The following is a 16273-nucleotide window of genomic DNA, read 5'->3' as shown; positions in this document are numbered from 1 at the left end:
TACAGTCTAATCTAACTGTATTTTAGCGTCAAGCTGAGCACAGGAGCTATGGTCAAGAGTGAGACTTGCTAAGCCAAACTGTTACACAATATAAACGTATGTATATTAGTCTTGACAATAGTACTCAGGATCCACGAACAGAAAAAGCTGTGCTAGAGTTTTCCACATGAATGAAAATTAGCGGGGGTTTCTTTTAGCTCTAATCTGTGAAATTACTTCTAACATTTTAGTAAAGGTATGGACTCCAAGTTTTCTAACGCTAGATCACCACTTCTATTCACACCAACTGTAATCACTCTTTTTTTCAGTAAAGGATAAGGCTGAAAATCTTTAGGTATTACTAATTAATTTATTAAGAGAGAGGTAAAGATGTATTAGACTAGGCCAGATCAACAGGTTGTTCTTACCACCATACAATCAACTTCATTTAAAACTGGAATGCTTACACAGGTTTTCAAAGACCTTATGTAGTAATCAGTACATTCTAAGTTTAATATGAAAGTACTATAAGTGCATTATCATGGCAGACAGAACTTACCTGTGCTGTTCTTTGAGTAAGTCAGCATGTTGTCTCATCTCTGTTTTAGGCAAAGATGACAGTAGGGCATCTATTTTCATAATCAAATCACTGCCACTATATTAAATAAGGCACATACAATTTGTTTTTCATTAGAAAAAGGAGTAAAACATTCACATTTTTATGTACGTCTGTTTACATAAAGGGTATTTTAAAGCCCACATCCTGAACTCTTTAAAAAGATTATCACCTCAAGATTTGTAACTTTGAGTAAAACATCTGGCATGATAATGCCCAAGAACCACTACTGCCTTAGAGCTTGTGAACTGTACACTTCTCAAAATTAAGCAATGCAGAATTAGCAGAATTACCATTGAGCCTCACAGTTTGGATGGTACAATCTGCTGATATTTATAGCTCTGTGATACTTTTTTTGCAATTTTTTTCCTCTCTGACATCATCTAGGAACAGACAAATGAAAAAAGTTTCAATTTTACTTGGCCACATCTTTTAATTTTTTTGTATTTCTTACTAGAAATTCCTTATAAGCCTTAGTAGTTCTATTTCAGTGCCACTAAGTCTTAATATTTGATTAAATATGTTTTGCCTCTCCCTGCTTATCTCCTTGATAGTTCTACCTCTTCTTGATTTTGTTTTTCTGGTAGTTATTCTCTCTGTTGCACCAGTCCTTCCAGATAACAGAAATGATACTCAGACACAGAAAGTCAATAGATATTGTAAAAACAATATAATTTTGCTCTCTTCTTTGTACACAAAGTGGATTCTTAGATTAAAAGTTGGCTAGAACTCATCTTTATGCTTCTTCAATTAACAGATGTGTGAATGTTGTCTAGCAGGGTGTCTGAGCACCACATCTGTCCGTGCCTCTACAGGCTCCTTTTCTAACGATTCCCAAAGACAACGCACTTTCTTACTTCAAATATCAATACTCAGATATTACTGTGGTTTTAAGATGTGCTGGAATTTATCACACTTATTATTATTCTTTATAATTACTCTTAAGTAAACAAAAGCTAGTAGAAATTGTTTAGTTAGCTGTACTCGTCTCTTAGTTGTAAGTACGGTGAAAATAGATAAAGTACTTGGAGTAATTTAGCAGAGCTGCACACATGTTATGAGGCAAGTTGGAGAGGATATGATTCTTTGGATAAGCAAGCCTCATCACACATATGACCAATGATAAAAGGGTGCATGTCTCTTCAATAACACAGGGTCCCTTTTTTCTGCTCTGTGCTGTAGCAACGAGGTACCAAAGAGGCTGTCAGCAGCAGGGGAAATGACATGTGCAGTTGAAAACCAACATATATAGTTTATATATATAGTGGAAAACTGTGCCACATAGCAAAATTAGCCAAGCATAAAGGTGATACAAAATTAGCAGACATGATTCTTCTAGAAAACAGGGCAAGTGTTTGAGTACGGAAGTATACTAAGTCTGTCAGGGAGATGCTAAAAAGGAAATGAGGGACAGTTAAAACTTGCCTACGCAGAAGTACTCAGATGCTAAGTAAGAGGATAGCAAATATATAGCATGTAAACAACAAACACTTTGACTAAATGCATATAGAGTGTATACACATAAGTATATAGTATGAAGAGTACTGTGACTATATATTTGAACCTCTGTTCATATTTCCCATGCAAAAGGATTATTAGTCACAGGCAATAAACAAGGAAGTATATCATAAAGGCTCAAAATGCAAAAGAATTTTACCTTTTACTACTGTTTCCCATCTCTTTGACAATAGCTTTAATCTTCTCCGCTGAGGTACTGTATGTTATTTTTTCCAACAAATTGAAGTCTTCTGCATAGAATTCATTTTCATCTAAAGGACCCAGTACCTTAGAGAAAAAATGTTACTAAGTGTAGAATGTCCCAATAATGTTTCTTCTGTAAGCAAAAATATACTAATATTTTAAATGAATGCACAATATTGAATATGGAACCTCCAGCCCTATATATATCTCTCTCTCAATATTATTAACTATGTAGTATTAAACTGTATAGTAACTATACAGAATTAGATTTTTACAGTTATATAATTACAGTCAATTAACAGTCACAAAGAACAGTTGCAATGGAAATATCCATGATATTTTTCATTATACATACCTATGTAAAGGAGAACACTATTTAGAAATAACAAGTCTAAGTTTAAGAAAAAGCTCTGTTAGGTATATTATTTTAAACTGAAATTCAACTTATTATCTGCCTACCACAGTCTTTAGTTGTTTAATTCTGTGAACACAATCTTAGCTTCTCAAGGCTTCTCAGATGAAGCAGAATGGATAGAAAGGAAGACAAGAGCAAAGGATAAGAAATGGAGGCCATCCAGAGACAAGAAATAGAACTACTACTTTTTTTGGGTGTCTAAAGGAAAAGAAGGTGCCCTGAGGTCCCAGAAAATAGCTTTGTGGATGTTGTTTGGATTTCCTACTCATAGTCTACCAGGCTAAACTGACCCAAGTCAACTTCAAGAGCCTACAGGGCTCCCAGGACGTATAATGTCATGATGTAAATTTGGTGCTGAATGCCTCTCTCTCGAAATTCAACTGCTTCCTAGAAATGAGATGTCATCTAACTAAATTCCACATTTGAAGTTTTTATTAGTATTAATGATGCATGAGATAGAGAAAACCACAGTGTGATTATGAAATACCAGTAGAAGGCATAATTAGAAAAAAAATTATTTGCTCGTAAAAACAAATCTTCAGTGCTGAAATAGCAAGGATAGAAATGATGGATATCCCATGTCTTTAAGTCATCTCTTAAAGTGAAAACACACTTTCAGGTAGATGAATATTATCAAATTTATCCAAGTATTTATAAGAAAAGTATTTCCTCTAAACTTAATATATGACATTATTTGAGCTTTTTTAGGCATGGAAAACAGTAATAACTATTTATAAAATAAAATTGCATATTTAGTTATGGGGTTTTTTTGTTAACGCAAAAAAGCCAAGACAATTATTTTATACTTCATCAACAAAAATACTTTCTGTGGGTGTGGTAGTGGTATTTTAGTTATATCTCAAAAGCCATTTAGGATGCACAAGAGTAACTAAGAACACAATTTAAAGAGAGTTTCCAGTAATTAGATGCCAACATAGTATCTCTATTTCTTTCTAATGGTGGAGCAATAAATAGAAAAGACTTAACTCAAAGAGTAGTTTGTATAAATTGTATTTGTAATCTAAGGTATTAACTGTCATTAGCAAGTACTAAATATTGAACCCAACTCTGTATTTTTTAATCACAGTTCATCTATAGCCACACTATAATAAAGGCTATTGGTTTCAGAATACACGTACAAGAAATTGAAACAGCAAAACTACTATATTTTTATTTGACTATTAAGAGTTAAGACTATAGAACAATTTAATATTTATGAAAAATTTGGGTTTTTTCCTAAAACAGAAGAGCTTGAAATACTACCCTAGTCAATGTAACTTATTTTTTATTATATATACAGTAGTTCATCCCATACCAAATGTGTAAAATATAGGTAACTTCAGGATAAGAATTTATTCTTAAATATCATTAATAATACAGCAAATATGAACCTATTTAGAGAATTTTTTCTATCATTTTATCAGAATATCTCTTAAATAGCTGTGGGAATGGCATAAGTACATAGTAGCTTCAATGGAATGGAGCTAATAAACAAATTAGTAGGAAACAAAATAATAAACAAGGCAAACATTCATACCACTCTCTACCAACAGGATGAAAAAGTGGGAAATCAATATAACGCATTTTCTTTAGCTTGAAACTGAAGTTCCAGGAAATAAAAAGTACCTACAAAAAGACTGAGAGACCAATTAATTTCCTTCTTACCCTGCCATTGCTCATAACAGCCATTTGCCCAGGAAGCAGCTTAAGAACCTCCTGGCAGAACATCTGGTGGGTTTTAATTATATCCAGACCTAAAGTGTTGTACTTCTTTTCAAAAGTATCGTAATCCATTCCCTAAAGGAAAGTAAAGTATGAGATGATGGAATGATTCAGCAAAATTGTACAACAGCTGAGGTAAGCGAAGATTTTCTTCAAGTTATGTAGTAACCAGAAATCAGAATAAAGCAACAACCTTAGCTTCAATGTAAGTACATGACTATTGGTGTGCAGCCACGGTCTCCCAACTAGCTAGTGTGCAGTTTTTACCCTTGGGCAACTGTGAACAAGCATGAGAGGAAAGCTGAGCCTGAGGTTAAACATTTTTTATAAGATCCAGCACACAGCTGCATGAAAAATAACATACTCTGTTAACAACTGAACTGTATTCTCACCTTTAGGAAAAAGGTATAAAAAAATCCATACTACTTTAAAAACCTAACAGTCATTTTAACATAGTCATTGGTTACAGCTTAAACATGTTTTGTGGAAGCCAACATCACCTAGTAAGGCACATAACAAATCAATGTTTGAAGTGGGAAAAAATGCTGGAACTGTGGCATGCACACAATGGCACTGTGCCTCACCTGTAAATATCCTGCTATATTAAACTTTACTGATATGTATTTCTTCATTAGAAATATACAGACCAAGCAAATAGATTCATTCAGATACAACTGATATAACAAAATAAATTAGCAACATGCATACACTGCTTAATTAGCTACCTCTATGTCTTTCAAAATTTATTAGACAATGAAATAAGAGCATGACCCAAACTTGCTAATTAATTTTTCAATATGGTTCCAAAGAGTTCTCTTAGTCTTCCAAATCTTCCTATTTAAAAATACTACCATTTACAGCTCTTTCTGAAACGAAACCTGTAGTTTGCAGCTGTTATTTGGTAACTCAGCTCTACTCTACATGTCAAGTTTGAAGTTAGCAACATTTGTACTTTAAACCAATGAATTTTCATAGAAACACACCAGAAAATGTTGGCCAGAAGTATACAATGCTCGTTAACCTCAACCGCTTCAGCCTGTGCCTATTACTGCTCACAACCACAACAGCAAGATAAAAACAGTTACTTCTGAAGTCTTAATTCTTGACAAATATTAATACTGTAATTTTAATTAAGAGAGCTTAAAAAAACCCAAACAACCAAACCAATTAAAAATTAAATTATTTCGGTCTCAATAATCCAGTATCCATACTCTGTATTTTTTAGTACTCTCGTATCTTCTTCCTTTACTTTAGAGAAATTCTTCATCCTTCATCACATTAAAGTTGTTAAAAAATCCAAATCTGCTTGATAAGAAACTGTATAAGGGTTATAAACTTCATAGCATTTGGCCAAACACTGTTACTCTCAACAACATCTCCTTACAATAAAATATATGTAAAATGAAAAAGAAAGTAGTCTAATTTAGTTTACACTCACTGGGATGAGGAATTTAGCAATTTTAGTTCCAGCAGCAAGGGATTTTGCTGTCTCTTCCTTAGCAAGTTTACTTAGGAAACTTTTTAAGTTTCTGTTGTTTTGGGTTAGAAAAGCAGTCAAAATTCCTCTTGCAATGGCTGTGTTATCTTCCTTTATTTTTGATGAAGGATTGTTCAAAATCCCAACTCGTGTATGACTGCTTGTTTTCTGCAAAGAAAAATACAGAATAATACACAATTTTACAGTTCCACCTGCTGTTACCTAATGTATTCCCATCTATTATAACTCTGTAAAATGTCCTTAAGTTTTGGGGTTTTTTTTGCAGCTATTTGTCTTCAGAAAACATACATCAATGCCTAATTCAGAACTAGGAGATAAAATGATATTAGTAAGGATTTATCTATTCTGTAATACATATTTTAAATAGAAGATTTTTTTTTTGGTAGAACATTTGCCTTTGAGCATTCTACAGAAGCATTTTTTTTAACAAAGGACATACACAAGTGCTCATTTACAGACTTCAGAACCTGGTTTGTAGATGTTTTTTTCTATTTTTCAGAAAATATCAAACTGATCATAAAATAAATACAAGAAAAGTTATCCAGTTATCACTTTAATCTCAATCAGCAGGAAAATCTTTCACTTGCTAAAATTGGTGATGCCACTTAAATCTTACTAGAGACAGTGAATATTCGAAGCTAGAATCAAATAGTGTCACTAACTGAAAAGGTGAATTCTCTATTGCAAGAAAGAATACAAAAATAAGGGATAAAGTCAGTGGTATTCAACATACTTAAACGGTAAACTTTAAACTGCAGCCCTTGAGAAAATTTTGTTAAAACAATTATTTGAAAAGCTTGAAAATGTGTTCTTTAAACTGTTCCTGAGAAGCATGCTCTGTCTCATTGGAAAGAAGACAAGCGGCATACTAGGCTACATTAGGAGACACATGGCAAGCTGATCAAGGGAAGTTCTTACTCTCCTCTACTCAGTACTTGTGAGTCTGCACTTGGACTGCTGTGCCTACTTTTGGTAACCCCATTGCAGTAAAGATGTTGAGATGCTGGACAGGCTTCAGCAAAGGGCTACCAAGATGGTCAGAGACCTATGAGGAGGCATCGAAGAAGCCGGGCTTGCTCAGTCTGGTGAAGAGGAGGCTACGGGGAACCCTAATAGCAATGAACAACTACTGAAAGGGGAGTGAAAAACAAGACAGAGCCAAACACTTCTTGGTAGTGGCAAACAGTATAACAAGGGGTAATGGCCACAGATTTTGGCGTGGCAGACATTAGGAAAAGCTACACTAGGAAGGCAGTGCAACAGCAGAGTAAATTATCAAGGGAGGGGATGGAGTCGCCTCCTTGGAAATTTTCAGGACTCCTTCAGGCAAAGCTACAGCTGACCTGATCTAATGATGGCAATAGTCCCGCTCTGAGTGGGAGGCTGAACTAGATGACATCCAGAAGTCCAGCCAAGACATCTCTATTTTTTTCAAATGATGTTAAAATATATTACTAGTTATCAAAATAATATATTAGCTGGAATAGTTAAAAGTGAATTCCCTTTGGCCACTTCCCCTCCCAGATTCTTGCACAATTTTCTTCAAAGGCACAAGAGGTGTCTGTGCCAGCTCTGCACCTATCAGAAATTCTACTAGACCCTGACCCAACAGACAAAAGGGCCTAGAAAGGAGTAGAGAATCATTATACAAATCAATGGACTTTTAAAAAATATTATGTTTTTGTTTGTCACAAAACTCAGAAATCATTAGATCAAGCAGTACAACTGGAAATGAGGTTTAACTAAATCAAATCTATGAATTAGCATGAACATAATAAATTAAACTGCTATTTTATAGAAGATCTAACGGACCTTGTTCAGAACAGCTTTTTCTAATGCTTTTCCTAGAAGCTCTTCACTAACACATGAGGACTCACCCAGACAGTTCTCGCTTCCTAGAGCTGGGAACTATGGCATATTTTCCTCACTGAAGGAGGAAAATAGTGAAACTACAGTGAGAATATATCTTTGAAGCTTGGGTCACAGATCTAGCAGTCAGATAAATGAAACGTTTTTCCTGTAACAAGGACTTGTGCTGCATATCCCTCCTTGCAGTTTTTTAAGCCTCTTTTTAGGACATATTTGGCATCACATGCTCTCTGCGACATACCTATTTTATAATTCCCTTAGGATGGTTCCTATTTCATTCCTGATTATTAAATATAGATGTTTTCCTAATTTCAGTCTAATTACTCTTCTAAACTCCCCAGAACTGAGTTTTTTTGTCACTTATATTCATGTGACATTTACTTGTATACTTTAAATTCTATTAATACTGAAGAACTTAAAAATAAGCAAACTCATAAATGTAGATGATCATTCTAGCATATTAAAATACAAAAAAATGTAATCTGTCTCAGAAGCATACAAACAGTACATGGAAAAATGGTCACTTCATGGCCACAGTTATGCCACAAGCTACTGGAGAACACTGCATAATGGTTCACACAAACAGGCATTATCCTAACTTCCCTGGCTCAGGTAACATGCTAGGTTACCTCATGGGAGGTGGTCTGTAATTGGGAAGAAATTCACCCTTTTAACGCACAGCATCATAGTTTGTCTCCTGCGTCAGGAGTTGATGAATCAAATGATAATTTACAGGCCTGTAAGATGCCAGTGTTGCAGGACTGTAGAGCAAAATGAAAGCACAGTCTCATAAATCTGCACCTGACCCACAAAAAAATATTGTTACACCTTTAAGAGTATAATTTTTAAATGTGCACAGTGTTGTTAAGAACATATTCATAATAATTATTTTAATAAAAACTGCTAGAAACTCACCAGGTGTTTCAAGGCATTAGAAAGCAGTCGTCTCCCAGCTGGCTTATCGAAATCAGCAATAATCCAGATAGTAACAGCATATAATGCATCTTCATCTGAAAATTAAAGATAATCCTGCTTTACATTCTGGAGAATCTTCTCACAAGTAATGAATTAATTCTGTTTGAGATTTTGAAGTTTATGTGTATGTTTGACTGTGGAGTTCAAACGTAAGACTAATCTTTGCCACATGGAGAATCTCTTGCCCTCTGAATTGAAATAAAATTCTTAAGTTCTTCTATCTTTATCATGTTAACCTGAGAGAGTCACTAAAATAGCCAATCTATTGTTGTACCACTGAAACAAGTTGGTCCTAAATAATAAGCTAGCTCCAATTAGCAAGACCTGCTTTACCAGAGGTTTCTTGTGAACATTTGATGAAGGCTGGTCATACAGCCAGAAATGAAAAGAATTAAGTAGTTACAAGAATGCCTGAGTTAGGCCATTCACTTTGACCGGTAGCAAAGGGAGAGTCCTTCAACCAAAGGCAGGACAAAACTTACCATTTCTGGACACAAACAGGAATATACCAAATACAGCCCAAAGAAAGTAAACTACAGTATAGGTGTATATGCAGAAAATTTCCTGGTCTACAGCCTCCTGTTCCTTATTCGTCATAGAATGGCAATGGTACATGAAAAATTCTGCAAAATTATCTGTAGAAGAATGTCAGTCTACTCAGGTCTATCATATATCCCCTACAAGGTAATAGGTATAGATGGGAATTTAATCAGGGTCTGGTGAGATTCTAGGAAGAGGTTATGATTAAGCATTGTTGGGGTCTAGAGAAACACACTGGGGACAGAGATTTGAAATGTAGATTCCAGCTTAAAGGTTATGGGTTTTACACAAGAGATCTGAATCTTAGAAATGAGCCTACAGATTGAAAGCCAGTCATCATTTGACAACTATCTGGGATGCCCCTGTGGCTGTAGACAGAGAATCAAATACAGTCAAACAATTTTATTCTAAAGAATTGTAAGTATATAGCATTTCTTTCTGATAACAGAATAAGTAAAGACTATGTTAACACCACATAATAATTACTGAAAGAATAGCACTTTGCTAACAGGATTATTCTGTTCCTTGATGGACTGATGTAAATGAGCAGTTTTTAACTATCTACTCCTAGAAGTTAACAAGGTACAGACTAATGTAAAATTCCATGCAGTATTATGCCCCCACTGTTGTAATTATAATTTCTTCTAACTCAGAGGGAAAGTATTTGCATATACAATAAGAATATTTTACATCAAAAAATGCTTTAAGAGTACAAAAAAGCATGAGTTTTAGTAAGATAAAATGTATAAATGAGTGACAATCCATCAGAATATATGTATTTTTTTTCTTTTCTACAGAAAGACAAAGCTTCAGGTACCAAAATTAAAAAATCAACTAGAGGAAAAACAGTAAAGAGCTACTGAATGCTAACAAATAAGAAATAAAATAAATTATCTCTTAAACTGTAGAAACGCTTAATTTTTATATAGATATTACAAAGACTGTAAAGTCTTGATAATGCTGCAAATAAGAGTCACTTGAAAACTGAATATACTCTTTTTAATATTCTCAAGTAAAACTATGTCAGTATGAAAACCGAGTCTGTTTTCAAAGCTGCAAAAGTCTTACAAAACTTTTTAACTTCATGTCTGTAAAACAAAAAACAACTAGCCATTTAATTCCATCCCATTTCAAAACTACAAAATTTAAAATAACTATCCTGTTATTTTTTATTTATTTATTATTTGTAATAATATTAAGATATGATCTGGCTCCTGAAAGAAGATACTGGGATATTGGGAAATTTACTTATTTACATGGAATCCTTAGGATACGTACTTACTTACTTGGGATATTTTACTGGGAAATTTCAACAATTTGTAATACTCGTGTGTATATATATATATACACGTATATAAAACTCATACAGAAAATTAATATACCCTTTTTTGTTAAATACTTCATGTTGTCTGAAATTACAGCACTTTTATCTTGTGAGTCCAAAAAGGAGAAAGTAGAGAAGTCTTCCACATCAAATGGAACTGCAAAATGTAAAACACAACAAGTTAGACTTAAAAAAAGGAAAATCGTAACAGCTGATCTGAGAAAAGTAGTTACCAGATGTGGATCTGAAATGTATGTATCTTCTTTCTGCTCCAAGAATAGTGGGGTTTATACGGGAAACTACATTGTGCTGATCCATAAGAAAATCCATTGCATTTATATGATCATTTAACAAACCCTGTAGTAAGAGAAAAAAATTAAATCTGTACTTTTACAGTTTCAAGACAAACAAAGACCAAGTATTTGTACAATCTTTCAACTGAGCTTAAAGCTTCTATATACACCAAGTTATGGACAATATCAAGTCAAAAATGTATAAATATCACACAGATAGTATTTCAAAATATCAGATACACATTTTTCAATGAACAACTGCAGTACATTGTTAGTTTCTGGTTGAAAAATTCCATATGATTACTATATGCTTAGTTGACCCTTCAGTCTTGTATCATCTAAATATACTGTTTCAAAACTATGACAGCAAATTAATGTAACAATGTAATTTCAGTTGTCATATTATTAATTTCAAGCCATCTCATTATAAAACATTTAATATATAAACATGACTCAACCCACTGCCAAATATTTCATCTTGCTTTCATTCAGAAATATTAAACATACCATGAACACTGCCCTCTGGAAGAAGCCGGTGGCATCAATAATCCTCTGAAGAATAACTGTCTCTAGCTCTGCGGCATCCATCTCTTCTCTGTTAAAGGGCACGCCATTAAACAGAGCTTGAGGCAATGGGCCCAGGCCACTCTTTTTATAGAAGGTTGCTCCTGCCTGATCAGATCAGAAATATCACAGGATTAAATAGACTGTGGCTGACTGTAGCAAAAAATGAAATGAATATCAAGAGACAATGAACGCTAATCTCCAAACACTATTCACTGTCACACCTTCTCATGAGAACAGGGACAAAACAGGAAATCTTTGGAAACCAAACAGGACACATGGGAGTCATTTCTCAAATAGAACGACAAAAGAAAATTTATAGATGTATATATGGGGTTTTAAACTTTTGCTTTATCATCTTGCTGAGAAATATTATTTTATTTTGCTTAATATTCTTAGCAAAAAATATTAAATAAATAACATTGCAGAAGGACTTTGAGACAGTCACAGTTTGAAGTGGATTGACCTGGACCTCTTCCCCAAAGACAGCACCCCCAAAACCCTCAAAAGGCTTTTCTGTTCAGAAGCGAAGCCTTATTTGATAAGAAAGCAGAACAGACTAATTTTTCCCAGACAGAGACAATTCAGTGAGACAAATAGAAATAAAAATGTATTGCAAGTAATTCCCCCTTCCTATTCTGTATCCTTTCATGTTTTCTTTCAGTGTCACTTTCTGGATGGCTACAAACTCTATGGCAGTATCTATGCGTCCATCTTTCTGTCACGCCACTGTCTCCTTCCTGATTTTCACCGCAGTCTCACAGTTCCTGCTTGTACAGGAGGCTTCCTCTTGGTGGGTCGCCGTCTCTTTTTCTTCCTTAATATTACTGTGGGAAGCTTTCCTCCCCTAAGTGTATCCAGCTGTTTCCAGGGCAGATTCAAACTGCCCTTCTATACAAAGCCTCCGTGCAACTCAGTGAGGAACAAGCAGCATAAGGCAAACCACACCTTTTTTTCCTGGCTGCCCAGGTGCACCTTTTTAAAGGAACATAATATACATTATATAACAAATTCTAAAAGGAAATAAATAAAATGGATGGCGTGTGTCAGAAACACAAGATTGTATAGATGGCATGGCTGAAGAGACATGAAGGAAAACGGTACTTTAATATATATTTTAGCAGAAAATTGTCTACATAATCAATTACAGATAAAAATACATCTTCTCTATAGCCTTTAAATCAAAATCCATAGCAGTCTTTCCCAAAGGAAATTATAACCAGAAGCACAATTAAAGGAAACAATGATTTGCCTAGAATACAGGCTTCAGCTCCTCACCCAGAAGACACAGGTAAACAATATCTGCAGTGTGAGAGAGACCCCTTGACATGCTTGCTAGAAAAAAACTTGTGCTCCTGAAAGCAGCAGGCAATAGTAAATTTTAATAGTGAGAGTAGTAATGCAGAAACCCTTTCAACATTTCCCCTAATGCCTGAATGGTGGCTGAAGAAAAATTTAACTCAAAGATACTGTATTTACATGCTTTAACATTTAGCAATCTTTCAGCTTACCAAATGCAATGAATTGTGTAGTGCAATATTTCTCACCACTTTGCTCTCAACATACCTTCCTCCCTTCATCATATTCAGAATGAACATCTAGTATACTCTGAACATCGGCGTGTGGGTATTCGCTTCTAAGAACATCTTTCACATGATTTACTGTTAGAACATTTCCATCTTTCACTTTATGGTACATCTGTAAAAATTATAACAGAAATAAATTTTAAGAAAGATAATAAATTGCCAACCATAATTTAATAAAACTAATAACAGTAAATAAACAATAAATACCATCTTTTTATAGTGCTCTAGTAAATTTTATATCAGTATACTTTTGTATTGCTTTTATTGCTATATTGCAGCTCTTATATTGCTTTAGTAATTATCACCATCACACATATGCACAATTTTTCATCAGAGCACTGCTCTGATTAATCTATTATTATACCTTTAGTCTAAATCTGAAGTGGCAAAGGAAATTCACTTATGTGAGCTGAATGTGAAAGGTTATTTCTCTCCACTGATTAGAGAAGGAATCTAAATTCCTATAAACTACCTAACCATGGGTAGTTACCTGAATCTATATGGGATGAATCCAAGCCTGAATTAGTCAGTGATACTTTTTCCTACAGTGATAGTTTTTTCCTTACCAATGCTATTTTATTCCATAGCATAAGATTTTATTACTTTCATCAAACATACAAAAGAAATTTGAAGTGAAAATTAGTCAGTCCATTTCTTTTCAAATGAGGAATAGTACATTTCTCTCTATAGCGCTCAATATTGCAAACCTGTATTTTATTGATTCTATTTTTGTTATCTTTTAATTATATTTATCATTCTCCCCTTTTTCTATTATGAAACAAAGTAGAGGAACACAACGTTTTAAAAAGCATACTGTAAATTGATATTTTGTGATCTGGTCATGGATAATAGTCATGCATGCGTGTCAGCTCCTAACACTTTTGGATTTCTATTTCTCTTCCGAGGTATTCCTAGTTATTTAATTTCCTTTCATCTTAAGCTCTTCGAGTTTGTCCATGACATTAGTTTCTAGGCACTGAACAGAATAATAGAAAACAAAAGTAAGAAAAAAAATGTTATGTATTAATACCATATTCTCTGATATGACTTTGCCTGCAGAGTCTTGACATAGACTGCTCACTTTATTTCCCTCCATTCATCTCTCGTCTCTGAAATTCCTGTCTTTACATGAACCTGCATTCTCTCACACAGAAAACCTAGCTCATTCATTAAGCTGCAAGCCTGGAATATTTCTATGTTTTCTACACCCATGAACAGCTCAAACATGACCAAAAAAATATATTATCTTACTCTGTTTCACTTTCTACACTAGAGAACAACCAAGAATTTTTCAAAGCTTATAGGATTGCCAAAATGATATTAAAATGCCAGTACTCCAAGAGACAGAACACAAAGGCAGGCACATCACGTTAACGCAAAGAATACAGAATCATTTTCCACAATAATATACTGAAAGCTGTAAGGTATGCATCTACCTTTTTACATTCTGGAAGAAAGCCTGTAGATAGGTAAAATGACAAGAACAAGTTGGTTTCCAGAGGAGGACAGTATTTCTGCAAATCATTCTATAGCATATTAATGCTATACATGTTTTTAATACTTTGTTTCCATGTAAAGTAAATGCAAATGTATCATGTTGTCACAAGGTAGCAAAATCCTAGCTGTATAGAAAAAGTAGTAAGTTAAAAAAAAAAAAAGAGGTGATTTCTTGTGAAAGAACTAACATTAATTATCGAGGTAAAGGCTTGAGAGGTGTCAGATTCCTCTGCAATGTAATTAAAAGTTCTCCAAAGAGCTATTCCAGCGTCTTCATTTCCATCAATTTCTTCTTTCGTACTTAAAATGAAAACAAATCCAATTCTATAAACAAACAAAAAGAGATCGTACATTTTAAAACAATATCAGTTTCACATACATTCTAATACCGACAGAGAAGAATAAGATGTATGCATTCAAGTAATCTGTCCAGTATGTAGGCACAAAAAGCTGACAGTAATTAAGATTTGTGGGAGTCATTAGGATTTACTCACAGCTCTTTCTTTCCTTATCTGATCAAAGGTTATGACATTGTTTACGTTCCTGCCATCATCTCTTAACTTTTAGTCTTTGTTTTAGTCTGAGCATAATCTGCCTTTTATTTTTCCTGAAATGGGTGTCTTGAGTAACTGCATGTAGACATGCTAGGGTCATGATGCCCTGTCATCAATACATGCCATTCTTACTAACCCTTCTCTTGCCTTTTTTACCTTCTGGGGCTTCCCCACCCTCCCATTGCCATTCATTCTCCATTCACAATTTTAACACATCTACTACAATTCCCTACATTTCCATTAAATTAAAAAAGCCCTAGAAATATGAAACTTGAGAGGAAAAAAAACAACAAGAAAACTCCTAGTGGAGGTGGTATTTGGTACTGTTCTCATGAAAAAAACCCTGGACTGATAAGGCCATACTATCTTTACAGCATGAAGCGTAACAGAGATTTGGTGTTCTACAATAGCGGGAGAAATTCAAACCTAACAGCCACTTGTTTGTCTATACAAAACATTTTGATTAAATCAAGCGTCATCATTTGCACATGTAACTCATGAAGAAGTCACTGAAGGGTTTAGCACATGCTCCAGGAAGCTCAAAAGTCCAAGATATTGATGTGAAGATCCTGTTTCTGCAGGGAACAAAGGCTTTGAGCAATGAGACAACCTGATCAAACAGACTGCAAATAGTGGCACAATGATTAAAACACAAAGTCTTTCACAGACTGAAGACCCAGGATAGTTAAAACTGAAGATACTTGAAGTTATATTCCCTGCTGAAAACACATAAGGATCCTTCCAGTCTCTACTACACTACTTGAAAGGACTTCTGATCATTAGTCAGTTCCATCTTAGCTGGTATAGGAAAAGGACAAGAAAGATCCTTCCATTGAGGGTCTTTGGGACCAGCAAATTGACCTGGACCAGAAAACACTAGGCCAGTTTCTGATAGTGAAAGGAAGGAAAGAGAGTGGATAAGCTCCATCTTGCATGCCATGTCACAATCAATAGGTAAATAGGAGCAAGAGTACAAAAATTTCAAAGGAAAATTTTCCAGTCTCAAGTGACAGAGCATGTGTACACCCGTAGCTAGAACATACACATTCCCAAGAGGAGAAATATATGCCTATTCATGAATGCAGTTGCCTGCATTAAGAGATGAAGACTAGGAAGGTGGATTCTGACAGTCACTTGGAA

The 16273-nt window shown here is 34.5% G+C and overlaps 1 protein-coding gene across 3 annotated transcripts in view; it reads right to left on the bottom strand.

The window, feature by feature from the left end:
- Positions 1-16273, bottom strand: part of UGGT2 (UDP-glucose glycoprotein glucosyltransferase 2) — a 94478-nt gene that overhangs the window by 35853 nt on the left and 42352 nt on the right. For all 3 annotated transcript variants that reach the window (XM_072849969.1, XM_072849970.1, XM_072849971.1), the window contains 10 exons: positions 14768-14903; positions 13063-13194; positions 11440-11604; positions 10873-10996; positions 10698-10796; positions 8716-8810; positions 5872-6078; positions 4377-4508; positions 2253-2380; positions 539-634 (listed from right to left, as the gene is read on the bottom strand). In XM_072849969.1, the coding sequence (XP_072706070.1) occupies positions 539-634; positions 2253-2380; positions 4377-4508; positions 5872-6078; positions 8716-8810; positions 10698-10796; positions 10873-10996; positions 11440-11604; positions 13063-13194; positions 14768-14903 (1314 nt within the window). The remainder of the gene's footprint in view (positions 1-538; positions 635-2252; positions 2381-4376; positions 4509-5871; positions 6079-8715; positions 8811-10697; positions 10797-10872; positions 10997-11439; positions 11605-13062; positions 13195-14767; positions 14904-16273) is intronic.

This window comes from Ciconia boyciana, chromosome 1, assembly GCF_034638445.1.
Source record: "Ciconia boyciana chromosome 1, ASM3463844v1, whole genome shotgun sequence".
Lineage (NCBI taxonomy): Eukaryota > Metazoa > Chordata > Aves > Ciconiiformes > Ciconiidae > Ciconia > Ciconia boyciana.
Note: the sequence above shows the minus strand (reverse complement) of the source record. Positions and strands in the feature narration are given on the sequence as shown.